This window comes from Desmodus rotundus, chromosome 6, assembly GCF_022682495.2.
Source record: "Desmodus rotundus isolate HL8 chromosome 6, HLdesRot8A.1, whole genome shotgun sequence".
NCBI classification, from domain to species: domain Eukaryota; kingdom Metazoa; phylum Chordata; class Mammalia; order Chiroptera; family Phyllostomidae; genus Desmodus; species Desmodus rotundus.
Window position 1 is genome coordinate 139719543 of NC_071392.1, and position 27187 is coordinate 139746729.

At 54.5% G+C, this 27187-nt stretch overlaps 1 protein-coding gene across 1 annotated transcript; it reads right to left on the minus strand.

Annotated features, from left to right (window-relative positions):
• CSF1R (colony stimulating factor 1 receptor) lies at positions 1 to 26744 on the minus strand. The gene is made up of 21 exons (XM_024576857.4): positions 26499 to 26744; positions 23325 to 23585; positions 22622 to 22906; positions 21034 to 21170; positions 20182 to 20341; positions 18650 to 18836; positions 15924 to 16039; positions 15649 to 15769; positions 15375 to 15565; positions 13364 to 13479; positions 7812 to 7938; positions 7581 to 7685; positions 6973 to 7083; positions 6197 to 6347; positions 4099 to 4184; positions 3912 to 4006; positions 2895 to 3017; positions 2703 to 2814; positions 2001 to 2100; positions 1035 to 1143; positions 1 to 935 (listed from the first exon to the last, which is right to left on the minus strand). Exons 1-21 carry the CDS (start codon positions 26545 to 26547, stop codon positions 780 to 782), a joined length of 2898 nt encoding a protein of 965 aa, XP_024432625.2. The 5' UTR covers positions 26548 to 26744; the 3' UTR covers positions 1 to 779.
• Positions 26745 to 27187: the final 443 nt, after the last annotated feature.

Genomic DNA, 27187 nt, shown 5'->3' on the forward strand with positions numbered 1-27187 from the left:
TGTGTTAATGCTGTTAGTTTAATGCTGACAGAGACATATCCCGCAGCGTGACTATTAGTTATGATGAGTCAGCTTGGGGAAGTGCGTGCTGCTTGCTTGGTGTGGCCAGCCACACGGGTGATGGGGGCACTGGGTAGAACACCCCAGACTTTTAGCTGCCACCTGGCTCATTATAGCAGTACCAGATCCAGGGTGGGATGGGGCTGTGGAGAGAAAACCAGAGGGCAGAGACTGGGAGGTACAGTCAGATGCTTACAAAGGAGCCGCCCTGCTCCAAAGGCCTCAACCTAGTGCCGCCTCTGAGCACCTGTCTGCTCTTGCTGCTCCATCTGGTTGTGGGGGAGGGGTGGCTCCCTCCGCTCTAAGGCCCAGGAGCGTTGTTTTCTTAATGTTGGGACAGCTCCTGGGGAATTCACAGGTGTGAAACCAGTCCATTGACACTGGAAGAGGCAAGGAGTGGGCGAGGGTCCCTGGCAATGGGAACAAGGTTAAGAGGCTGTGCTGGGGTCTCAGAGCTGGCGTGGCACATGTGCAGCCACAGTGCTGAGAACAGTGGGAGGGGAGGGGCTCAGCCCCAGCCCCTGACTGGCAGTGATGGCCCAGGCCCTGGAAGTGGAGTCCGCTGGGATCTCTCGTGGGTCCCACATCCTGGGTTTCAGAGCTGGGCTGGGCTGTTGAGTGAAATGACACGGGCAGAGTCCATGTTCCCCCTGTGGGGCCCCATCCACAGAGGGGGCGACACTCAGAGGAGGGACAGGCAGTGCCGCCTTGCCGTCACCTCAGCAGAACTGGTAGTTGTTAGGCTGCAGCAAGGGCTGGGCCATGTCCCCCTGCTCACAGCAGGCCGGCGGCTCACTAGAGCTCTCCTGCTCACCACTGCCGCTGTTGCCGCCAGTGCTGTCGCTGCCGCTGCCACTGGGCAGGTTAGCATAGTCCTGAACAAAGGAGAGGCCAGGGGATGGTCAGTCCTGATTGGTCAGGCCCAGCCCAACCTGCCATAGGCACCCCCCTGCCCCAAGCCTGGACACACTCACCTGTGCCCTGTCATCCTCTTGGGCCTGCTCCTGAAGGAGGAGGCAGATCTGCTGGAACGTGGGTCTGTGGGTGGGCTCCAGGGACCAGCATGCCTGCATGATGCTGTATCTGGGATGGGACAGAGGTTGCCTTTGGGTCAGGGGGTCACTTCACGTGCCCATCCCCTACGGAGTCCTGCCCAGCAGAGGTCCTGAAACCTAGTCAGGGTGAGCTTAGCACAAGACCTGTGCTGAGCCCTTGGCACGTGTTATCTCACTTGATCTTCCCAGTAGCCCTTGGAGAATGGTGTTTCTGTCACACCCACTGTGACAGCTGTGGGGATAAACTCAGAGATGTTGTCTTGCTCAAGCTCCTCAGACAAGGGGGTACTCTTGCTACCTGCAGGTAGGTGTGAGAGGTGGGCTGAGTGAGCAACGGATTGGCTGTTGCAAGAGACTAGAGTGGAGAGTGGGCTGCAGGGGCTGAGGGGCTGGAGAGCCAGTTGGGTGGGCCCGTGAGCTCCTAGGCGGGCACAGGGGAGACTGTTGAGGGAGGGCTGGAGAAAGGCAGTGGGTGATGTGGCCTACTGGCCTGAGGAGACAGGAAGGCAGGGGCCTGTGAGCAGCTCGGACTTGGCTGGCTGGCTGCAGTGAGCTGGCAGGCCACAGTGTCTGGCCAACACCAGAGATCACCGGGACAGGAGAAACGAGAGGCACCTTGAGGTCACAACAACATTCTGGGTTAAAGATCTGTCATCCAAGTTAGGGCTGGCCCAGTTAAGAGCCCTCTTCTCCAAGAACATTGCCTACACTGCCTGCTAAGCCCGAGGTAACCGTGAACTCTGTAAAGGGGGCTTGTTACTTAGGCCAGTGTGGGGGGATGAAGCCTAGCCCAGCAACACTGTGGGCCCCTAGGGAAAGATGGTCACACACCTTTCCATCCCCTTAAATCGAAGTCAGGGTGTCCTCCCTCCCTGGGGCCCTTACATGTTCTTTGGAGCGAATGCAGGCTGGGCCATTTGATATCCATCCTTGACCAGTTTGTAGAACTTGCTGTTCACCAGGATGCCAGGGTAGGGGTTCAGCCCTGCAAAGGCCAAGGTGATAGCATGCTCAGTGCTCCCTTCCCCATCCCCACCCCACCCCCATCCTGGCAAGGTTGGGGTTCCACAGTAGAACAGCAGCTCCTCTCAGTAAGTGCTGACTATGTACTGGGTCCTGCAGAGGGGGCAGGTTCTAGGAAGCAGAGAGCTGTCACCCAGCCTCATCGTGCCACACAGTTCTAGTCCGGGCTTTGGAGTAAGAGGTTCTTAGATGAATGCACTGAAGGTCTTAGCCTAAGTCCCTGCACCCAGTACTCTAAAGGTAGGAGCCGCATCTTCAAGGGTACACGTGTTTCTGATGAGGGGAAACAGCATTCTAGGGAGGAGCAACTGCACAAGCAGAAGAGGGAGGGAGCAGCCCAGAGGGAATGCCTGTTGTGGGCAGGCTCTGCCCTGCCCATGCTGGAGCTGCAACACTTGGTTTAAGACATTCTGCATATCTCTCCATTCTTGCTCCCACCAGCCCTTGCTCTGCCCTGGGCACCAAATATCCATGACTTAGCATCCTCCTTGAGTTATAAGACACTGCAGGTAACCAAACACGAGTCAGCCCCCAGGCTGAGCCTGCTCCAGGCCAGCAGCTCACCGAGTGAGAAGATCTCCCAAAGGAGGATGCCGTAGGACCAGACGTCACTCTGAACTGTGTAGACGCAGTCAAAGATGCTCTCTGGAGCCATCCACTTCACGGGCAGGCGGGCCTGGCAGAGCAGACCTGTCACCTTGGTCCCTGGCCCTCCACCCTCTTCCCCAGCTTGCTCCATGCCCTCCCAGCACTCACATTGCCCTTGACGATGTAATTGGAGTCATTCATGATGTCTCTGGCCAGCCCAAAGTCGCCAATCTTGGCCACATGGCCACTGGTCAGCAGCACATTTCTGGCTGCCACGTCACGGTGGATGCACTGAGGGGAAGCAGGTCAGGGTTAGTCCCAGCCCCTCCCCTACCTGAGCCCAAAGTTCAGAAGCAGCAGCCAGGGCCCTAGAAGGCCTCAGAGGTCCTTCGTGAGGGAGTGGGCATCAGTTCTTCTGAACCTGACTCCTGTCCCTGCTTCCTACCAGGGCCCAGGGGCTGAAAAATTTAAAGTGGTCAGACAATTCAATGTCTGGAAACCACCCTCTGGCCCTTCAGCCCCAGCAGCAGCTGACTTAGAGTGGGTTCTCTGCTTGGGCCCAAAAGCAGGGAGTCCTGGCGTGGTGAGCGGCGCTGGCCCACAGTCAGCTTCTAATAATAGCAGCTGCCATAGCAGGGCTCTACCGTGCCAGGCCCTTCCCTAAGCATCTGCACACATTGTAACCCTGTTTTGCCCACAACCCTGAGATGGTGCCTGCTTTTATCAAGCAGAGACAGAGAATTTCAAAAGTGCTCAAAATCATGCAGCAAGTGGCAGAGGCAGCAAACTTGACCCCCAAGTTGCGTGCTAAGGAGGATGGTCACCAATCCCACTCCCAGGCACGTCTTCCTGGGCTAGTGTATTCTACACATCACAACTAATGGGGGTCCCATCATCATCCCCATGAGACCATGTGTTTCATGCCACTGACACGACACGTCTTGTTCACACAGCCTGCTGCCCCCTGGGGCCCTCCTGGCGGGACTCCTACAGCTTTCTCCCACCCCTCCTAAAGCTCTTTCAGGCTGCAGCCCATTTGCTTTCTGGCACTCTGGCTCTGCTCTTGCCCCTTTCTGCTCCCTTTCCTCCGCGTCATCCTTCCTCCAGCCTCCTGGGGGTTCAGTAGACCCCCACTCCTCCAGGTTACTATATGGGGGACTTAACATACTGGGGTTCCTGACTCACATTCTTGGAAGCGAGGAAGGCCATGCCCTGGGCCACCTGGCTCGAGAAGTGAAGCAGGTCCTGAAGCTCCAGTGGCCACTCGTCCTTGTCTGCAGCTGGTGTGGGGAGAGACATCAGGGCAGCCTGCCACACCCCTGCCCTGCCCGTCCCAGCCCCCAGCAGCCCTTCTCTCCCCCTACCTCCTCACCTTGCTCAGAAGAGTCATTTGAGGAAGTGGAGACAGGCCTCATCTCCACGTAGGTGTCCACTCCCTGGCTGGAGAAGCCACTGTCCCTACATAGGAGAGAGGCCCAAGGGCCAATCAGTCCCCATTACCACTGCTCAGCTCAGGCCTTGGCCTCCAGCCACTCGGCAGGGAAAGGAGGGAACTTGGAGTCAACTTGAACATCTTTTTGACAAGAAAGCCCTGCCACCTTTCTGTCTGACCCTTGATCTCTGGCCGTCCAGCAAGGGAGCTGACAACCTGTTCTCTTTGGGTAGCTCTGCCTATTAGAAAGTTCTTCATCTTCTGTAGTGCCTGCCTGCCCCCAGGATTTTCCTCCTCCTGGTCCTTGCTCTGCCCTCAAGAGCTGCAGAGAAGTGGGCTCCCTGTTCCCCATGACAGCCCTGCAGGGATCTGAGCATATTCTCAGTCCCCTTCTTCCCGCCCCCTCTGTCTAGACAGTGGCTCTTACTCCTGGCTTCACATTAACATCATTTGGGGAGCTTCAAACACGCCACATGCCCAGACCACTTAGAAACTCAAGGGGCAAAATTCAGTCATCCGATGTTCCGTTCTCTGCAGGCAATCAGTCCCAGTGTGCGGCCGGAGGGGGCTTCTGAAACTTTAATTCATGTGCATAGGCTCACCTGGGGAATCTTATGTATGTGCAGTTGTGATTCAGTAGGTCTGGGTGGGCCTGAGGCTGTGTGTGTATCTCTAACAGCTCTCTTGTGATGCCTGTGAGCCCATGCTTTGGGTGGCAGGCAAGTCTGAGAAGTGCTGCTCTAGAATGAACAGCCACTACTGCTTCTAACACTCCAAACACATGAGCTCTGGGCCACTCACCCTCCTGTCCCCTCTGCAATAGAGATGCACACCTGGACAATGCGTGTTCACGTGTTCCCAAAAAGAAAACCTAGTGTTTCACTTATGGGCTGACCACGGCAAAACCATCCCCTCCCTTGGTCTAGAAACTATATTCTTATTAATATAGCCTGGGATCCCATTGGCAGGATTGGTTCACATGCCATTTTCTCTTTAAATCACCCCACTCCATGAATCCTTTCTCCACCTACAGATTGGAGAATGGAAACTAATACTTTATTTTGGTTCTCATTTTGATTTGATCTGGCCTGAGGTTCCAACCTGCAGAGGCCCAATGTCAGAGGCAAGTCAAAGTCAGAATCAGAAAAGGAAGTAGGTGGATCTTGCCAGCCCCCATATTCCAGAACACTGGAAGGAAAGACATAGCCTCCTTCCCCTCCTGCCTTCCTGGGCTTAGCAGCTGATGTGGCTAGAACAAGACACCCTTCCTTTTCTGATTCCTTTCCAGTCTCCAGTAGCCCGGTTGTGTGGCCCCACAAGCCCCAGGACAGAGGAGCACTGGACCAGGAGTCAACAGAGCAGTCTGTAGCCCCGGCCCCGCCCCTGACTCATGTGTGACATGAAACTGGCCACTTCCTCTCTCTGGTTCCCCATGTGGCTCTGTCTGTCTGCCTCCGCATGGCTTCCAGGAATCCCAGCGTTACAGAACAAAAGGGAAGGAAAGACCATGAGAGGTTCATCCTCCCGGTGGCTCGCCTGGTAAACTGAGACCCAACAGGGACCTGGCTGTCATACTGTTTCTCCCCCTTTTACCCAGCAACCCACAGACCAACCCCACTTCTTCATGGTGATGTGCAGACCTGACACTGGCTACTCCTAAATGCAGCGGGTCCCCTGCAGCCCCCGGCAGCACATGCTGTGGGTGAAACAGGGCAATTAATTACCCACAACAGTTGCCCGCCCCTGACTAGGGCCCCAAACAGTCTTGGATGATCTTTTATATACATTAAAGTGAGGATTTCATGAACATCTGTCTCCACCAGACTATGAGCTGCCCATCTTTGCCTCAATATTTCCAGAACATAGATGTTCAAATATTTGTTGGATGAGGAGAATAATTAGGAAAACTGAGTTGCGTGTCTCCACATGGCGCAGATGGGAATGGGAGGGCCACAACCCTGAGCTGGCTTTGGGGACAGACCTGGAGCCCCACCTCCCAGTTACAGCCTCCTCCCTGTTCTTGGCACAGAAATACTACCTGTGAGTGTATTTCTTTTCCAGGTGGATGTTCTTGTAGCCAGGATCCTGGCCTGGACTCAGGCTGGGCCCCAGCATGGCCTCAGCCTTCTTCCGCAGAAAGTTGAGCAGGTCACCATAGCAACAGTACTCAGTGATGACCAGGACAGGGCCTAGAGAGCCAAGAGAGTGTGGGAGTGGGTGTACCCCTTAACACACTCCCTATGTGAACAGGAACATGGGGTAGGGGCCATGAGGCATCCTGCTGAGACCTAAGAGCCCCATCTGTCTAAAGCAGAGGAATCTAGCCCTACCACCCACCCCCCCCAAAAAAAAACTGTAGCTAAAGAATCCTTTCCCCAAAGGAAATCTGTGGCAGCTTCATACAGATCAAAGGTCGAAGCTCCCATAGAAAAGGATGGCGGGACTTGGAGTCCCAACAGGCCCTGGGGCACCCCTGTGGATGCCATGGTGAGTATCCAAGTGTCTTTGAGGGGGGGCCTCACTCCAGACCCACAGAATCAGATGCCTGGAGCAGTCTGCCCTGGTAGGTCCCTCTCCAGGTGACTGACTGACGCCCACTGGTCAGCGCTGGCCACCACTCAGAGCCCCAGAACCATCTGCACGCACAAACAGTTTGACCAGTCCAGGCGCCTGGAATTTAAGGCACCCAAGACAGGGTCCTACTTTCACATGGAGGAGATGGGAAGTGGAAGATGGGCTGAGGTGGCCATGGGGACCTCAGACACCTGTGAGGTCCCAAGGTCATGGGCCCCCATGCCCGCCAGCACCCCTCACCTCCGTGGGTGCAGGCTCCCAGAAGGTTGACTATGTTTTCGTGCTGGCCCAGATGACTCATGATCTTCAGCTCCGACATGAGGGCTTCCTTCTCATCGGCGTGAGCGGTGGCTGGGGGAGGAACCGCAGGCCCCACAGATGGGGAGAGAGCAGGAGGACATGGAGAGCCACGCAGACAGATAAAGGACACCCGGGGAGCAGGCGGGGGTACCCAGAGCCCCAAAGCAATCAGGGACCGAAAGAGGGAGAAGAAAAAATGTGGATACACAGAGGGGAGGTAGGGAGGGGGAGAGAGAGAGAGGAGAGATGGCCAGTCACTGAGCTGGTCTCAGGTGGCAAGAAGCCAAGCTGTGGCCAAGCTGTGGCCCAGGGTGGCCTTTGTGTACCCTAGCTCAGTCAGAAGCCCCTCCACACCTAGGAGGTAGGGGGAGCCAGCAGCTCACAAAGGGATCCGGGCGCCGCACCACCAATCCCAGGCTCTGTCCGCCAGGCTCTGACAGGCCAAAAATGGGGGTGATGCCTCTTGTGACAACAGGGCAGGCCCTCCCTAGCATGCACCACCCCCACCAGCTCCCCTAAATTCCCCCAGGCTCCCTCCCCTCACTCACACTTCAGCATCTTCACAGCCACCTTCAGCACAGCATCTTCCTTGCCCAGACCAAAGGCCGTGGCCTCTACCACTTTCCCAAAGGCGCCAGCTCCAAGGGTCTTACCTGCCAGACATAGAGGCTCCTTAGGTCCCTGGGCACCAAAGGGCCCTTTCTCTAAGGGCCACTGGGTCCCTGCAGCCCATGCTGCCCTGTGACGGGAGGACCTGGCGGGCTGAGATCCCATCTCACCGAACTGCAGATTGTTTCGGGGGAACTCCCACTGCTCGTTGTAGGGCAGCTGGGTGGGATCGATGAATGTGTAATTGTTGCCCTCGTAGCTCTCAATGATCTTCCAGCGCACCTGGTACTTGGGCTTCTGAAGAAGGAGAGGGAGGAAGCGTGTGGCAGCCAGGCCTGGCAGGATCTCAGGCCTCAATCTGACGCCCAAGGGCAGGGGAAGTGGACAGTCTCATGGCCCTCGGCAGGGGGAGGCAGCCGTGTCTCCTCATGCCCATGGCACCGAGAGTCCAGCCCCTTCCTGGCTTGGCCTCACCATGTGACCGTCCCTTCTGCAAACCTCAGGTCCCCTACCTGAATATTCAAAGACTTGGATGGGGCCACCTGTGAGGGCCTGGCTAGCTCTGGCAGTTTAGGTAATTCTGTCCATCCTTTCATCCAAATATTGTTTGTTTCTCTTTTCAGTTATGGTGAGATACATATAACGTGAAGTTTATCATCTCAGCCGCTCTGAGCATGCAGTTCAGTGGTGCTGAGTACATTCCCATTCTCGTGCAACCAACATCCAGACCCTTCATCTCACAAAACTGAAACTCCATGCCCTCGAAACAGCTTGCCCTTCCCACTTCCCTCCAAGCCCCTGGCCGCCGCCATCCCGCTCGCCTCTTGAATCCGACTACTCATATACGTAGGGCCCTGCAGTAGGTGTGCTTCTGTGACCGGCTTGTTTCACTTAGCATGCAGTCGTCAAGGTTCGCCCACATTGTAGCATGGGACAGCATTTCCTTCCTTTTTGAAGCTAAATAATATCCGCTTCCAAACATTTCACTGAGCACCTCTCTGTGCCAGGCACCCTTGTTGCAGAGATGAACAAGACAAAGTCCAAGCCCCCATGGGGTTTACATTCCAGAGGCTAAGACAGGCATTTCCCTCAGATAAGTAAATAGACTTACGGGTAATGGGATAGAGCGATGGCTACAACTGAAGATAAGTCGGGGAAGGCCCCCAAGGGGCCTAGAAGTGTGTGACCCCGGGAAGGAGAGCTTTGCAAGCTCAGTGAACAGAGATGTGGAGGCCTGGCGGGGTGGCGGGGGGGGGGGGGGGGGGGGGGGCGGGGGGGGGGTCTGGCAGGTTTGATTGATTGCAAGGTGGGCGTGGCTTGAGGGGAGCCGCGGACGTTCCAGAGTCAAGAAGGTCTTGCAGGCTGTGAGAAGACGCTCTGCCCACCAGGCAGTGAGTGTCTGGAGGACCTGCGATCTTTCCCCAGCTTTAAGTGCTGTTACCAACCACCAGCTGGGGCACAGCTGTTTCTGGGGAGGAGGAGCAGTGGCCAGGACGGCAGCTGCTCGGGGGCATCCTGCCAGGGGCTGTACATGAGAAGTGCTGATGGAATATGGCATTGGGGGAACGTAGAAGCTGGGCGGGCGAGGGCAGTGGAGGACACTGAGGCCTTGGGTCAGCAGTCCAACTCTCTTTCCTGTCAGTGACCTTGGGGACTGTCTGGCCTGTGCTTGGCAACTGGGCTGCTTCGTGGGCACCCAGCTCAGGGGAGTGACAGGGTGTTAAGGAGTGGGAATTGGGGAGGAGGGTGGCCTGTGGTTCGGAGTCTCGCTGAGTTAAGAGACAGGACTCCAGATAGCCATGGTGGTACCTTCCAACAGGTGGTAGTTTGGGAGAAAAGAGTGCATTTAGAGGTAAGGGAGTGCGTTCTGCTTGGTCCGGGAGATTGATTACAGGTGAACTTAAATACCCCATGTCGGGGCTTGGGAGAAAAGTCTGAAATGGGACAGAGGAACAACTTTTTTCTTTCTTTTCTTTTCTTTTCTTTTCTTTTGTTCTTTCTTTTCTTTTCTTTCCTTCCTTCCTCCTTTCTTTTTCTTTCTTTTCTTTTCTTTCTTTCTTTCCTCCCTCCCTCCCTCCCTCCCTCCCTTCCTTCCTTCCTTCCTCTCAGAAAAAGAGACATCGATTTGTCAATCCACTTATTTACGCATTCACTGGTTGATTCTTGTATGTGCCCTGACTAGGGATCAAACCTGCAACCTTGGCGTATCAGGTTAACGCTCTAACCAACTGAGCTACCAGGCCAGGGCAAGGAGGGACTTTCTGTGTCTCGGAAGATTCAAACCCTGCATATGGTGCCTTTCCAGCCCAAAAGACAGAGACAGAGCCAGGAGCAGATTCTTCGACCCCCACCCCCCAGGCTACTTCCATCTCCAGGAGCTTCTGTGGCCAAGGCCTGTTTGTCTCCTCACCACTTCTCCTTCCTCTGTCTCCTGCAGTGAGCCTGAGTCAGACCCCTCCGCCACCCCCCAGCAGGCAGGGGATACTGGAGAAAGGGACAAGGCGGGTGGAAGGAGGAAGAAGTTATCTGGCTGGAATCTCAAATCTACGGATGCCAGACTATACTGGAGAAGGACACTGTCTCCAGCCTGCCTCAGGCACCTACGTGCCTCTTCCAGGCCCCCAGCTCAGCCCCTACACCACCCAGCCTTTGCCTTCCCTGAAAAGGGTTCACATATCCTCCCTGGGGCCTCTACCCAGAGGCCCCTCCTCTGAAGGAGAGCCCTTACAGGAAGGCCAGGATGGGCCGCTGCAGGCCAGATTTCCCCAGTGACAGTGGCAGTGATTGTAAGGATAGCAGCAAGCGCTTCTGCGCACTTCCTGTGACCGGGACACTGGGCTGCGCACTCACAGTGCATCAGCTCATGTATTCCTCACCACAGGCCCAGGACCTGTGCCCACCCCCGACTTTACCCGGACTTCCCCTTGGCAACTGACGTGGGCAGGAGACATCAAATCCATGCGGCCCTCCCACCAGGCCTGCCGGCTCTGGGAGGGTGGACCTTCCTAGTCTCAGGAAGGTAGAGGCCTCAACATTCCCACAGATACCTCGAGGACCCTCCTGTCCATCCCCAGTTTGTCCCTGATCCCCACAGTTCAGTTCTGACTCCCAGAATCCTGGCCTCTCCAGTGGCCCCTGCCTCATCCTTTCCTCCCGGTGTCCCTCCTCCTTCCTGCCTGCTGACTCCTGCCCTTTCTCTTCCCCCTTAGCCCCCCGCCACCCTGTGGTCTCTCTGGGGCAAGAAAGGCGATGACTCAGCCTGAGGCAAAAACAACCCTTCCTCCAGATGGGGCCACCTTCATCTCAGGCCTAGGCAGTGAGGACTGACCAGGCTCAGTCCCCAGGGAAGGGGCGAGTCTCAGAGCTCCAGGGGGCAGGAGAATTGGACTATAGGCCCTGAGACAGGGGCATGACCATCTTGACCCCTCAAGGTCTTGTCCTATGGGATATCCTCCTTTTCTTGGCCTTGAGAGGGCTCAGGGGGAGAGCTGAATTTCCTGGATGGGAAAAGAGTGGACTGGGAGTACATGTTCCAAAAATGGTCCTGTGGAGAGAGGGTAAGGGGTCCCTAAACCACAGCTGGCCAAGGGGGCTGGCAGCCTGAGGCAGAGAGGGCTGGAGGGGGAACTGGGCACTTCTCTGGAATATCTGCAGGCTGTCCTGGGCCCAGGAGGCCACTCTGTGGGGCGGTGTGAGGCAGTTCTGAGCTCCATATAAGGAAGAACTTAGTGAGTCAGAGCTGCTCAGAGGAGGAACGGGTGGCCACAAGACCGATGAGGTCCTGTCCCTGGAGGTGGGCAAAGGGGCCCAACACCACTTTGGGTGTGTAGGCAAGGAGATGCCCCACCTCAAGCACCCCTCCAATCCCAAGGTGCATGAGCTAACTTGGGCTTCCAGTCAACTTCCCCTTGGGACGAGGGTGTACAGCTTCCATTCTGAGCATGTCTGTGCCCAGCACTCTGCAGAGTCCTCTATCCGCCTTATGTCTCAATTCCTTAAGGCAGCCTGGTGGGGCAGCTGCCATTATTAACCCCATCTGACAGATGGGGTAAACAGAGGCTTAGAGACACCAGTTTTCCCAGAGTCCCATAGCTGGAGGCGGGTAGAAGGAGGACTCAGACCCAGATCCACCTAACTCACAATCCTTGGCCCTTAAACCAGACCGTTGGTAGGCTCATGGAATGTCAGAGAAAGAAGGCTATTCAAAGCCACCAGTCCATGGTACAAGTGGGGAAACTGAGGCCCAGAGAGGGCAGTGAGTCAGAGAAATCAAATGGCGAAAGTGTCAGGGATGGACCCAGAGCCTCAAAGTCTTGACTTGGGGCCCGGGTTCCTTGGGGGCTGTACTCCAGGTGGGGTGCTGGCTTGAGCATAGAGAGCCAGACCCATGGGGTCCTGGGTGCCCCCACACCCCACCCATCCTATCCACTTCAAGTCTTCTTCTCACACTAAAAACCCCAAGGTAGATATGGAGAAAATGTTGTTCACCCCCAAACCACATTCCCACCCCATTCAAGCCCACTGACAGCCCTGAGCCCACAGGCCGAGGTCCAACCCCTCACGTCCCCAACCTGCCCCCATCTGCCTCCTCTTCTAGGTGCCACTACTTCCAGAACTCACCTTGGTCTTCCCCCACCCTTTATACACATTGCCCTCTCCCCCAGAGACACCCCTTCCCTGAGTCTTGTCTCTCCTTGCTGCATCCTCCAAGGACTATCCCACCCATGCCAAGCCACCTTCTCCAAGCAGTCTCCCTTCCCCACCAGAGGAAGAGATCCCTCCACTGCTGGCCCCCACAGCCCTCTGGCCTGACCCTGTCAGCATCTGATGGCACTGGGTACCACTTTTGTGTAGGGAGACACCTAGACTCGGTGGTAGAGGCTGCTGATCTGGTGTGGGGGGTGCCCGGAACCCTTGGGCAGGTTCTTCAACCTTCCTGAGCCTCAGTTTCCTTATTGTAAAGTGCTGGCTGCTGTAGTCCCTGCCTCTGGTTGTTGTGAGGATAAAATAAGGTGATTCAATGTTTCACATTGTGGTTAAAACCACAACTTTTAAAAAAAACAGCTTCTTCATTGACCCGCTATAGACCAAGGCAACTGTCTCAACCTTTCGGAACCTCAGCTTCCAACTCTGTAAAATGGGGTTAGTGATACTCTACGTGTCGTGGCTGCAGAGGGCATTGAGTAAGAGGATGTAGGCAACACAATTTATAAAAAATGCCCCTAAAATCGCTATTACAGATTGTGCACTCATAGGGACAGGCACCTCCATACTGTCAACGTGCAATAAATGGTAGCTTTGAGTAGTAGTATTAAACAACAGAGAGGCTGATGATGGTCAGGCCTTCCTCCTCCACTAGAACGCCCGCCGCCTGAGGGTGAGGCACAGGCCTGGCTGGTGCCGTCCTCTCTGCATTCCTGTGATCCCCTGGCTGGGACAGGATCCCATGCTTCTGCTCTCCCAGAACCCACTCCTCTCCCCAGAGCATCTTTCACCCTCACTTTTCTGGTCAGTTGATTATCGACCGTGTCCTGCGCTAGACAGCAAACCCTGCGAGAGCAGAGCCTCAGACGCTCTGAGTTTTGGCCCCCCAGGACCTAGCCCACATTGGCATACAGTAGGCGCCCTCTAAAGAGCCATTGGCTGAATGACTGGCTGACAAAATGGCGGGGGCTGAAGGGGGAACCATGGGGCCCCACTGTCCCGCCCTGCCCAGGCTCACCTGCTTGTACTTGTACAGAAGCACTAAGAGCAGCAGCAGCAGCAAGGCCATGATGGACATGCAGGCCACCAGCACAGGAGTGAAGAGGGGCTCATCAGGGAACTGTTTGGAGGATCCTGGAAGGGGGGTTGCAGAGGAGTGAGTGTGAGAGGGGCTTCTGGGACCCTGCCCCCACTGAGAATTGGCCAGTGCATTGCCAGGAACACAGTTGGCACTCAGTAAATGCTTTGACTGAGTAAAGTGTCCTCGAACCGGAAGCCCCCAGAGCCTCAGGGAGCCTTCCTGAAGACCCTCCCCCAGGCAGGGGCAAGGAGGGCAGACCCTTCAGCCCTGCTTAGGTGCAGCCGCAAGCCCTGCCTGAATCACAGCTTTTGGGGGAGCCCCACAGGTCATACAGTGCCATCCTGCCAGGGCAGGGAGCCCTCTGCAGCAACCTGGCCTGCTGCCCAGCCTCGCCTTGCACACACCCACTGTGACCGGTTCACCACCTACACCACTGGGCAGCTCTAATGGAAAAGTCGTCTAGACATTAGATGGGAACCCACCTTGCTGGCTGTTCCCTGCTGCTTCTGTGGGTGCCCTTTGGAACCACACAGCCCTTCGGAGGGGCTGAAAGCCAGGCTTATGGCCCTGGGTCTCCTCCTCCCCGATCACTTCCCTAATTCTCTCCACGCATTTTGAAAGACAGTTTATATCACCTTGCCCAGATCAACAGCGTGGGTCTGGGGCCAGATCTCACCTCTGCTATTTAGGAGGTATGTGACATTGAACCTGTGACTTCTCCCTAAGCTTAAGGTTCATCATCTCCAAAGTCAAAGGAAAATAGTACTAGTCTCCTAGGGAGGTGCCAGTTCATTGAGACAGTGGCCGGCACAGTGAGACGGACAACAGCCACAGCCGCTGCCCGTGGGGCCGGGCCCTGGCAGCAGCCGCTCCAGGGCCAGCAGCTGGGCACCTGAGGGGGCACCGCTGAGCCAGGCAGAGGCTCTTGTTCTGTCCTCTCTGGGCCCAGAGAGCCTTGCTAGGCCTGGCACACAGGGGCGCTAAGACCTGCTTGTCGGGAGTCTGAGGGTGCTGTGGGCCTCCGCACAGAATTGGAGAGCCACCCACGCAGAGCTTTTGTGTGGCACAGAGAAAGGCATTCCCTCCTCTCCACAGACGCAGCCTGCACCAGTGCCCGGGGCTGGACAGCGGTCCCCGAATGGATGGGACAGTGTCTCTGGCAGGAAGGGGCTCAGGGAGGGGGGAAGAAGGCCGCCAAGGCCGGCCCGGGGGTGGGCCTGGACCGTGTGCACTTGCTGTTGCCTGTCTCCCTTGCCAGACTCTCGGCCCTGTGGAGGCACGCTGCCCTGCATCGACAGGGCACCCGGGACACAGCAGGTGCCACACATGTGCCGTGGCTTGTCATGTATAATGTGCGCCCACGTTTTTGACCCAAGCTTGCAGGACAAAAATTTTCATTTAATTTTTTAATTAAATTATTTATTTATATTGAGATACTTGTTTTTTGCACTATCAAAGAATTTTAGCATTTATTTTTGAACATATTTGGTATACTTTTAATGCATAAGCATAAATAAAAGAATTAAAGATATTTATATAGATATGGAATTAGTACTACCCATGTATAATGTGCATCCTTATTTTTCCCTCAAAAATTTGGGCAAAAAAGTGCACATTATACATGGCAAAATGCAGTAATTGTGAATTAATGCATGAGTTCAAGTGCAGGGTATGAGCAAAGGGGCCAGTGAGGCTGTGCTCCCTTCCAGCTGCTTCCTCTCTAGATGCCCGATTCCCCTCCACTCTTCTCTGCTATCTCCGGTCCTGAGGGTTCTAGACCCCCCCCCCCCCCCCCCCCGTCATTTGGCTGCTTCAGGAGACCTTTGCTCAGGAGGAGCCTGGAGTGGGACCTACAGAGGTAGGACTCGATTCAGCTGGGACAAGCTCCATGGTAGAACTCTGGGTCCCCGCCCCCCATCCCGGCCTAGGGCGGAGGACAGAGGCTCACCTACAGAGATGGGCTGGAAGGTGGAGGAGCTGTTCCCTGCACTGTTATGGGCCCTGCACTCATACGTCCTGTTGTGTTCCAAGGTCTCGATGACCCAGAGGCTCTGGACAGTCACCTGGTGGAAGGGCTGCTGGCTCAGGACCTTGGGGTGTGGGTCTTCGAAGACCAGCAGCACTTGGGCCTCATCACATCTAGAAAGAGCAGAGTGTGGTTCAGAGTTTCGGGGTGCCCAGCCCCTCATTCCCGGTGAGGAAGGTGACAGGAGGCCACTTACCTGTCAGTATGGCCCCTGCACTCCACCCACGTCACGTTGGGCTGGGGGTACCCAGAGGCATCACAGAGCATGGCACCAGAGCCATTGACAGTGTTCCATGTGATCCTCACCTCTGGGGGGTCTGAGGAGGAAAGGAGGAGCTGGAGAGGGAAGGATCAGCCCAGAGGCCCAAGTCCCCTCACCTGACTGCCTGGCACTGAGCTTCCCACCCCCCCAACCTCTCCCAGCCTGTCTCTCCAGGACTCCATGTCCACATCCCCTGCTCCATCACTCACATCGAAGGATGAGCTCGAAGGTCAGGGCATTCTCGCCTCCAGCATTTCTGGCCATTAAGGAATAGAGGCCGGCCTCAGAGGGCTTCAGGCGAGGCAGGGAGAGGGTGGAGGTGTACCTGCATGGGAGGAGCAGGACATCTGAGGTGAGCCCAGATATGGTCCCCACCAGGACAGTGGGCTCAGAACAGCCGCCCCAACAGTCTTTGTTTTATTTTTGGGAAAGTGTCCAAGGCACAAAGGCTTTGATGGAGCCAGGAACCCAGGCAGGGTGCCAATGAGACATGGGAAAACCAGCCACCCAATTTCCTTAACTGGCTCTCTCATCTGTAGAGCACTTTTGTTCTGAGGTTTAGCAGAGGTGAGGTCGGTGAAGTGCTGACCCTGGGAGGCATATCCCAGGCCCCACTGCATGTACCTGCTTCCACACCATCGCTGGGCTAAGTCAACGCTCGCACCCAGGTCAGCTGCCATCCCTGTGGTGCCAACCTCACCCAGAGGGACTACGCAAGGAATGAGAAGCAGGATGTGGCCATGGGGCTACAGAGACCAGGGGTCAAGCCCTGGTGCTGCCAGTGCTTAGCTCTGTGACCTTAGACAAAGGCTGAACCTCTCTGATCCTTCCCTTCCTTCTCTGTGAGGGCAACACGGATGGAAATTAATTCACAGACTTGGCCTGAGGATTAAAGGGTTATGTATTCAGAGTGCTTGACATAGTAGCACTCAATTTAATGGTGCCCTTTATTACAGAAGTGGCTGGAAGCAAATGCAAACAAGTTATCCTCGGCTGATCCCAGATAATTGCTTATTCTTTTCTTACTCTCTATTTGAAAATGTATCCATAATGAGCATGTATTGTTTAGGTAGTGAAAAAGTTTTTAAAAAATAAATGCTAGCAGCCCTGGCCAGTGCAGCTCACTTGTTTGGAGCATCAACCCGTGAACCAAAAGGCCGCCTGTTTGATTCCTGATCAGGGCACATGGCTGGGTTGCAGGTTAGGTCCCGGATTGGGGTGCATACAAGAGGTAACTGATCGATGTTTCTGTCTAGCATTGATGTTTCTCTCCCTCCCTCCCCCTCTCTCTAAAATCAGTAAGCATGTCCTCCGATGAGGATAAAAAAAAATAATAGCAAATTACCAGCTCGTCTTTGGAAGATGTCTGCAGCCACCACCGGCCTAGAATGCACGGTGTTCGGAGGGCAGTCTCAGTCAGACCTGTGGCGTGCAGAGCCTCTCGTTCTCTCGCCATCTATCAATTGTTGTAAGAACTACCATTTACCTCATGAACTGAAATAATTCAACTTCTGTGAATGACTCAAAGTCACCGTGATGAACACACCCATCACATGAGCTAAGTTTGGTGGCTGTCTGGTGCACAGGCGTGTGTGCCTTGTGATGACTGGTCCCAGGGGACAGAAAGGAACCTCGCTCCCTGGTTCCTTTCTGCAGTGTCCCTGTTGCTTATGCATCCCCGAAATCTGTCCATAAATCCCCTTTCGGGAGTCTGCAGGATCCAGGTCCAGAACTTCTGTTTTAGGTGAGAGGAAGCTAGAAATTCTAGCCAGAAAGAATAATGGAACTGGGAGGAGGAAGACGAGGACAAGGGAACACCTTGTAGATGATGCCTAACAAACAAGAGTCCAGGAGCCAGGGAGGTCTGGGCTTTGGGAGCAGGAAAGAGAACCCCAGAGAGTTTGAAATTAGGAAGGTGTCTAAGGGATTCCCTAGCCCAGGGCTAATAGACAGGTCTGCTCTCATGAGCCAGTTACGTTGGGAGTACTGTCTGGAGACTGGGTTGAGAAGGACTCCGAGGCTGCATCTCGACTCTGCAGAAAGCAGTTTAGGGATATCTGTCATGGTGGAGGGTGCAGAGGAGGGGAGCGTTACCACACATACACACACACACCATGTACTCGTTGTCCTTGATCTAACTGTACACTGCCCTTCAAACAGATCAGGTTAAAGCAACTATTGTTCTAACCCCTTTGTTGTTAAAGAGTATCCGAGTTCCCCTTAGGGAGGAAACCCCCTTGTTTAGAAAGCTACCTGGTTAGACCACTTTGGATGGGAAAATAAGACCCCGAGGACATAGTCCACAAGGAGACAGAAAAAACAGATCCCTAAAATGTTGTGCATGTGGGAAAAGCAGAATTCTGAGAGGAGATGTCATCAGATGGCATTTTATGATGAGTCTGAGCCTGTTGAAGAGTGACCGGTGAGGGATTCTCCAGGCTGGGTGACCACAGGCCTTTAAAGAATTTTTGGACGTATCTGTGATTGGGTGGTGTGAATTCCCTCCACCCCACCCCCAAACCTGTGTGAGTGGCAGACACCCTGTGCCCTCATTATTGGGAATGTGTCTAGGAGTGGAAATCACAGGGCATTGTTTTCTACATTTGGATTGGCCACAGAAGAGGAGAATGGATGAGGCTGAGAGTTCTTAGGTAACCATGAAGATGCACACCCCCAAGAAATGGTAGAATTCTTGAAGGCATTTCCCAAGGATATGGGACAGAGGAGGATGCAAATCTGATCTGAATCTCAGACACAGATGACTGAGGTCAAGGGTCCACACAGTCAGGGAAATTGAGACCCGGAAAGGGGAAGGGACTCACTCCAGGTCACACAGCAAGGTTGAGACATGACCCAAGTGTCCTGACTCCTGGTGAAGCATCCCCATCCGGCTGTGGGGCTATGCAGGTGGGAGCTGGGAGCTGGGAATTGGTACCTATATGCATCCTTGACAGTGACAAAATCGAGCTTGGGCTGGTGGTCAGTGAAGGGTCCCCCATAGGTCCAGTTCAAGCCTTGTAGATCTGGGTAGGCCTCCACTGTGACTTGTAGGTTGAGCTTCTCACCCACAGCCACCTCCTGGAGGAGGTTCTGCTCAGAGGTCAAGTTCAAGTAGGCACTCTCTGGAAAGCAAAAGATACAGAGATCTGGCATTAGTGGGATGATGTCCTGGTTTGTTTGTTCATTTGGTCATCCACCCATCGATCCGGTCATTCAGCTAGACCATCCTGCGTGCCTACAATGTGCCAGGACCACGGTCCCCGACCTTAGCCAATGCTTGTGCTCTGACACCTCTCTTTCCACCACCCACTACAGAAGCCAGGGCTCCAAACTCTTCTCCTCACTGAGTCCCTGGGAGAACCTGGGAAAATTCCTATCCTCCTTGATGCCTTTGCCTCCTTATTTGCATAATTAAGAGGTTGAATATATCTGTGGTTATAACCTTTTGACAAAATACTTAGTAGTAAAAAAAGTCTGTTTTTTCTTTCTCCCATGCCCCCACCCACTTCTCCTTCTTCTGATAATAGTTCAGTCAATGTGGCTTCCACATCCAGGCGTAAAGTGGGCATGTGACTCAGGCCAACCAATCAGAGTAATGCATCCTGTTTGGGCCAGTGATTGGTTTGGGGTAGGCATGTGAGTCCATGAGTCCTGGCACTTATTTCCATGACTTTTTTGGGTGAGTCTGGGAAAAGAGAAGACCTCATTCTATTGGGGTTATCATGCCTGGTGTTCCACAAAAAAATGTACAGCTGAAAGTTATGAAAGAACAGATTCTTGTCCACATGAACACCTAGATACAACTGTACCTGAAGCCTGTATCCATGGGCTTTTTAGCAATAAGGCTAATAAAATACTCTTTTGATTAGGCCAGTTTGTGTTGGTTTCTTTCACCTGTACCCGAAAGAGTCATAACTAGTTCCTTCTAATTAAATCTTGCATAAATTAAAATCAAGCTACTCTGGGCATCTGAGGAGGAAAGAAAGAGCAGAAGAGGGAGTACCAGAAGTCCTAAGTACTCTCAACATTCCCAGGACACCCCACACCTCACCCACAATCACACTAGGTGAGCATTGTCTGTTCACATGTTTACATTTCATGAGTGTCCCAGGAAGGAAGAAAGGAAGAAAGGAAGGAAGGAAGGAAGGAAGGAAGGAAGGAAGGAAGGAAGGAAGGAAGGAAGAGTAAAGTCCAGTAAGGAGCTACTGGATATCGATCCCAAAACAGAACAAAACAACACTGAATAGAAATGTGGCAATGCACTGTAAGAGCTCCAGGAGGGAGAGGAGGGTTCTGGGAAGGCTCCCCCAGACTTGGCTCCCTAGCCAGGTCTAAGATAAGGGGATTCTAGCAGAGGTATTTTTAACAGTGTCTTCTCTGCCATCAGCTCCCTCCGTCTCAGTCCCCTTATGTACCTCCCTCACCCCAGGATCCCAGCCAACCCTCCCCCACCATCCTGATGCTCACCTACCACCCGGAAGACCATGGAGGTGGAGCGGATGCCCTGGCCATTGATGGCCATGCAGGAGTAGTTGCCAGCATCCTGGAAGCCTACTTCAGTGAAGTTGAGGGTCAGGACTTTGTGGTAACGGTCATCATAGTAGTCAGTGTATAAAGGGACTCTGAGCTGCAGCCAGAAGAAATGGAAATGGTATACCAACGTTGTTTAGGGATTACAAAGATTTGGGTTAAAATCCTCATCCTTTTTCGATTATTATCTTCTTTTCCTTGGGCAAAGGCCTGATCTCTGGGCCTCAGTTTCTCCACCTGTAAAATTGGACTAACACCGGTCCCCTGCTCCCAGGGCTGCAGTGAAGAGTAAATGAGATGTTGCATGCAAATAGCTGTGTCTGGCACACAGTGGGCACAGTGGGAGGGCACAGGGTTCTCAGAAGCAGCCTAATGCCATTTGCTCCTGGGAATACTCTCTCTTCCTCCCTCTCTCCCCAAGAAGTGTTTCTGAAATAGCGCTTATATCGCTGGGCTTCAAAGGCAGCCTATGAACCCCTTGCTAAGTCAGAAGTGAGCCGACCCCTGGCACTTGTCTACAGGCTTGGGCAAAGGTCATGGGTCAAGGGGGTAGAGTACCACCTCCCATACCCACCCCTACAGGCTTCAGCAGCATGAGCCTAAACCCTTGTTTTTGACTGGCTACTGACTGCCAGTGAGGCCCCAGTGAGTCCACTCCCCTCTCTGGACCTGGACCGCACCCTCAGCCCAGAGAGCCAGCTTATGGTGGGGCCGGGGGCTCCATCCTGCAGGGTCTGACGTAGTGGGAAGATGAGCAGACATCACTCTGCTGTCTCCCCGGGGACTGACCTTGGTGTTGCCTCTTTGGAGGATGACTTCAAAGTCGATCTCAATGTCACTGGCTGAGCACACAATCCGGGCAGCCTCTCCTCGAATCCGCACTAGCTCTGCAGGCTCCAGTGTCACAGTCGGGGGCCTTAGGACAACTGAGGCCAGGGGAAGGGACCCATAAACATCCAGGCCAGAGCTATTGCTCTGTTCCCTGCCATGGGCCAGGGCTCCCCACTGTGTTCCCATCCCAGATCATGGGAGGCACCCTTGATGCTTCGATCCTCAGCCAGCAAGTTTTGTCTCCTAAATAAACCTTGAAAAGTCCACTTCCCACCATCACGCCACCTCTCATCAGTCTCACTGCCACTCTCTGCTCTGGACCCCTGCAACAGCCACCTGGAAGGCCTCCTGGCTCCCTCTCTGATCCCTCTAACACCCAGACTCCTCACGCCAGCCAAAGTGAGTGTGCTTAAGAAGGAAAATTGGGCCCTGGCTAGTGTGGCTCAGTGGATTGAGTGCTGGCCTAAGAATCAAAAGAGGTCGATGGTTCGACTCCCACTCAGGGACCATGCCTGGGTTGCAGACCAGGTCCCCAGTAGGGGTACTCAAGAATCAACCACACATTGATGTTTCTTTCCCTCTTTTTCTCCCTCCCTTCCATTCTCTGGAAATAAATAAATAAAATATTTAAAAAAACAAAACAAACAAAACCTGTGCCAATACCCAGTGGCTTCCCGTTACTCTCTCAGAATAAAAGTCAAAGTCCTCCCCACATCCCCAGGCCCTGTTACTGACCACCAGGGTCCAGGACGGCCCAAGCTCTGTAAGATGAAGTTTAGCGAAAGTGCCCTAATGACTTCCTCTACCCACTGAGTGGGGTCCTTTGACTTCCTGGGCATGTTTTGTGGCCTCAAGCCCAGGGACCTGTCTCAAGCCCAGGTCCTAAGCCTGGGGCCTCCTTATTCTAATTAGTCCTTCTAGACACTGGAATCCTGTCTACAAGCCCAGCAGGGGCAAGAAGGAAAAGGAATGAGCCTGCACCATTACTGCCCCCAGCCCTTCTCCCCAGTTCAAGCTATACCACCTGCCCACCACCACCTCCCTGCCCTTTGGCTCACCACCCCTCCTTCATGGGCCCAGCGCCCAACACCAGACTGGCACTGAGTGGGAAATCCACATCTGAGGGTGTGGGAGAGCTTCAGGCCCTCCTTCCGTTCCTGGAACACAGAGCCTCTTCCCACCTGTTTCTTCTGCTGAAACATATCTTTGAGGGCCACTTCCCTCTCATCATTCACATTTCCGCTCAAATAGTGTCCCCAAGCACTGTAGTCCATCACCTCGTTTAATGGTTTTCCTAGCATGTTTCATGACATGAGCTGATTCTGCCCATTCAGTAATTACTTCGACGTGGTCTGTCTCCCTACCCAACATACCTTGCTTGTCTTGTCCCAGTCAGTGCCCCATAGGTGACTGGGGTACGATTGGAAGGAGGAAGGGAAAGGAGGTATTACCTCCCATCAGGGCCGGACCCAGCCACTGCTAGCTCAGTTGCCAGCTCTCTACCCCTGCCCTCCACACCTGGCCTGCCCCACCCTGCCCCACACACCTTTCCTCACTTTAAGACGGATGCCGAGCGTTGTCACAATCCTGCCGCCTACTTGAACGCGGCATTGGTAATCCTGACTCTCAATGTACTTGGCCCTGTGGATCGTGAAGCCATGCCGGGGTGAGAAGGAGTACTTGGTTTTGTTCAAGACAGGCCGCTTACGCACTCGCTGCAGTGAGACGCCCGGCTCCAGCGCAGGGTCGGTGAGCAGGCAGGGCAGCAGGGCGTCCTGGCCCTCTGACACCGTCACTTCTTCGGCCAGCAAGTTCCAGGGCCGGGCAGGATCTGAGGTCCAGGGGGATACAGGGTTATAACTGCCCTCCCTCTCCCAGGCCAAGTGGCCTCTGGACATTGGTGACAGGAAGGCTCAGAGATGTGGATCATTTGCCTGAGGTCACACGATACCAGGGAAACTTAGCTGATGCTTCAGAGTCAGGACTTCGGAGCCAAATCCAGCCCTATTACTTGATGCTGTGTGATCTTGAGCAAATTACTCAACCCCTCTGAGCCTCTGAAAAATGCACGTAGGTATGGAACCAACCTCACGGGGTCATTGTGAGGACTGTATTATATTAGAAGCACTGCCACAGGTCCTCGTTCACAGCAGACACTCCAGAAACGCGGAGCTGCTTTTGTATGATTGGGACTATTAAGGCCCAGCCCTCCTGCCCATTCCTCTTGAGAGTGGACCCGGAGTCCTCACCTTTGACGTAGAGGTGAATGCTGGCGCTGCCCCCCAGGGGGTCTCCAGGCTCAGTGCAGTGATAGGTCCCTGTGTTCTTGAAAGTGGCATTTCTTGTGATCAGGATGCTGCCAGAGACATCAGGCTCAAGGGTCCAGAAGGGGAAGGACGTGGGGCCATCCCATTCCACACTGCCATTGCCCATGCATCGCAGGGCCACCGTCGTGCCTGGCGTTACAACCAGCTCAGTGACATTGGGTTCTATCACCGGGACCCCTTGAGCTGGTGGAGAGAAGACAGCAGACAGAAGTGAGGCCCAAGGTGATGCTCCCTGGGCCATTCCCTGCCTCTGAGATGGGTGCTCCCCTGGCAGGGGTGGTGCTGGTGCTCGGGTTCCGCTGTGACTTGTAAGATCACTTTGAACAAGTCCCTGCCCCTCTCTGGGCATTTGCTCAGCCCCCACCCCAAATCTGCTCAGGGATGGACTGATGACTCCAGCCTCTCTTGGCCTTTCTCTCAGCCACTGCCCCCAGGGGCTCCCAGCTGTGATTGCATCCTTCTCCCCAGGAGCAGATTTCTTCCGCCTCCTGAAGCAGGCTGCAGACTTAGTGCCAAGTCAGGGCCTGGCTCAAAGCAGGGGCTCAAACACAGAAAGGAGGAGACAGAGGAATGAAGTTCACCGCAGAGTCCTCTCACTTAATCCACATGGGGATGAAGAAGAGGTGTAGGATCTTGGCCCAGCAGGATTAAAAAGGTTCTAATTCTTCTGTCGTGCCCACTCCCACCACCACAGTGGAATGGGTCAGAGGCTCTGTGCCTCAGTTTCCCCACCTATAAAACGGCGACAATAATTGTACCCATTTATTGGGATGTCAGGGGGTTTAAATGCATGAGAAGCCTTTAGAATGTCACCTGTCACCAAATAAATAGGAAGAGTGAGCCATTATGTTTATTATCTAGTCTACCCCCACGTCCCAGCACTGCTGTGTTTACGGGATTGCCAATCTCTTTTAAGGAACATTTTCTTGAAGGAGAAAAGAGAACTCAAAACTCGTATCAGGCCTTCCGGGAAGAAGGCCCGTTGCCTCTGCAGGGTCAGCATTTCTCCAGTGCCTAAAATAGCGGCAAAGGAGGGAAGTGAGAGCTGATTCGAGGCCTTGGAGGGGCTGCCAGGCGCACTGGCCTGGGCCGGCGGAAACACATTGCTGGTGCCTGGCTTGGCCCCCGGTTTCCGCTCCGCCTGTGGCCCTTCTCCCTGGGATGCTCTCACTTCTGCTTCCTGACCTTTCTAGCCACTGTCCCCACTCAGGAGAGGCAATGCCACCTGCTGGGCATCAGAACACCCCAGGCTGCGGTGCCTGGCTCTGCTGTTGACTCCCTGGCAAGGGCAACCCCTTGGCTCTGAGAGTGAGACCATGGACGTCCAGCCCTGAGTGTGTCAAGGCTTCTCCACCATCCTGCACACAAGCTCCTTATGTGGCTCTGTCCACCTCCATCCCCACCTTTGACCCTCAACTCAGAAAGATGTTCTCTGTCAAATGACTTCAGGAAGGTTTCATTTATGTTTCGATTTTGTATCCATCAGAAGTGTGCAGCCCCTCTGCCTGAGTTTCCGATCAAGATAAAGGATTGGGTGAACTGGTGGATACTGCCAAGGTCGACATCCAGGGGCGTAGCCCTCCTGCACCCTGTGACCACCAGGGAGGGGGCAGTGGCATGCCTGGCAGCATCGATGCAGGCCCTGGGCTGGGGGTGGTATTTCAGGGAGCAGCCTGGACTGTGGGGTTGTACCATGTGCCTCTGAAACCTGGTTTGCTTTACAGGCCAGGTAGGTCCGTCAGCTCTCCAACCTGGGGGGATTCTTGGCTCCAGCAAGAGGCCCTGCCCTGGGCCATGCTTCCATTGATGCATTTCTAACAGCCCTTCTGGGCTTGACATTCTGATAGCTGAAGTGGTGACCTTTGTAGGTCAGAGCCTGTGGCTGTATCACCTGTGATCTCGGATTCTGTGCTCCCCTTGTGCACCCATCTGGTCCCACAGGCATCTTTCCCACCCCCTCCCCTGCCCAGTCCCTCTAGTCCATGCAGTGACCTCTTGGAAATGTGGTCAGAGAGAGGCATCTGTTCTGTGTTGTCCTGCCCTGATGTCCCAGATATTCACGCAGAACAAAGCTGATACCCTCAACTTCCACCCCCCGTTTCCCTCCTGCAGCTTGGCTAGTGGGAAAGGAAGGTCTGCTCAGGCCCCGTCCTCCCCCGGGCTGGAGGCTGGGGGATGGTGGATACAGACTGAGGCTCCCTTCTGCACCTGTCCAGGTTTCACCCTCTCATCTCAGCTCCCAATTCTCCCTGTACCCCAAACCTCCCTTCTGCCACTTACCCGACAGACCCCTTCATCACCAGTTCCCAGAATGTCCCTCAACCTTGGCCCCTCTCCCCCAGTCCTGGCACACATGGCACACCAAGGCCTGGGACACAGCCCCTCCTCAGCCCTGGGTCTTAGCAAGTTTTTCCTCCTCTTGGGTGCTCCAACCCTGTCCCCCAACTCCCTCACAGCAACCCCCCACATCCCCACTCACTCACCTCTTATTTCTCCTTCTGACCCTTTACCCAAGCCTCCCAAGGAAAGACTACTGCCCCTTTGGGCCTTTCCAACTCAGGTCCTGCCTATAGTCATCAAGCCGCAGGCTGGCAAAGCTGGCAGAGCCACTGGGGTCTCTGTCATGTGTAGGTCTAGACCAGTGGCCCTGGAATCTCTTAGGAGCTTGTTAGAAATGCAGAGTCGCAGGTTGCACCTGAAACCTACTGAGTCCGAATCCGCATTGTAACAAGAACCCCCGGTAATTTGTATGCACAGTCAAGTTTGAAAGGCTTTGCTTTCGTCTAACCCATCACTGCCCCCAACACCTGCCATTGAATAGATGTGGACACTGAAGCCCTGAGAGCATCAGGGCCTTGTTCAGGACACAGTTTGTCACTGAGCTGGGACTGGCCATAGCCCAGGCTAGGCTGCTTCCACCCCTTCATCACCTCTCCAAAACAAATAGCCGCACACCTGCTGTCCAAGCTGGGGAGATGGAAGCACAGAGAGGGGGTACATCCGGTGAGGGGCTGGGGTTTACAGAGGCCTTCCACAGGGCCCCCCCTTTTCCCACCACCCCTTACCCCGACCCAGGGCCCTCGGTTCTGCTCTTACCGTGCCAAGCTGTGGCCACCAGCAAGACCAGCAGAGGCCCCGGGCCCATGGCTTCTGTGGGGAGGTGACAGCCTGATACAGGGCTTCTGGGAGGGCAGGCACTGGGCCCCCAGCTGCTCGCTCTGCAGGGACCAGGAATGCTGGCTGGACACGTTCCTCTGTACTCCACCCGCTATTTGTCTTGTTTCCCTCTTCTTCCTCCTCCTCCTCCTCCTCGGGCCGATCCCCTTCTTCCCCTTTTAGCAGGGCAGGACAACCACAGAATTTGGAAATCTTGGGTCTTCAGAAGAAAACAAAGCCATGACCCCCAGGGGGCGGGGTTGGAGTCTAGGTCAGGGCCAGCTTGAGCCTGAGGGATCTGGCAAGGTTTGGGGTCCTTCTGAAGCCACCTCCAAAGGGCCCTGGCAGAGGACACACTCCCAAGATCAAGCAGTCTCTCCATCAGTAGCACAAATGGGTGTTTTCAGAGTGGCCAGGTGGCTCTGGCTAAGCCAAAAGGGAAGTTAGGTTGGTCTGGGACAACTTGATATAGCAGCAAGAAGCTTCCATTTACAGGACACTCACAAGACAAGCCCTTTACATTCATGATCTTCTGTCCCCACAGGAAGTTTATCTGGCAGGTACTGCTATCATTCCCATTTCACAGACAGAAAAACTGAGATTCAGAGAGCTCAGACACTTGAAACTTG

Excerpts from the sequence above, each read along its gene's own strand:
- CSF1R (XM_024576857.4), bottom strand. The coding sequence starts at position 26,547 with ATGGGCCCGGGGCCTCTGCTGGTCTTGCTGGTGGCCACAGCTTGGCAC. Across the intron at positions 15,566-15,648 it reads TGCAGGGGCCATACTGACAG|ATGTGATGAGGCCCAAGTGC; the intron begins GTAAGTGGCCTC and ends TGCTCTTTCTAG. Across the intron at positions 4,007-4,098 it reads AAATGACTCTTCTGAGCAAG|CTGCAGACAAGGACGAGTGG; the intron begins GTGAGGAGGTAG and ends TCCCCACACCAG.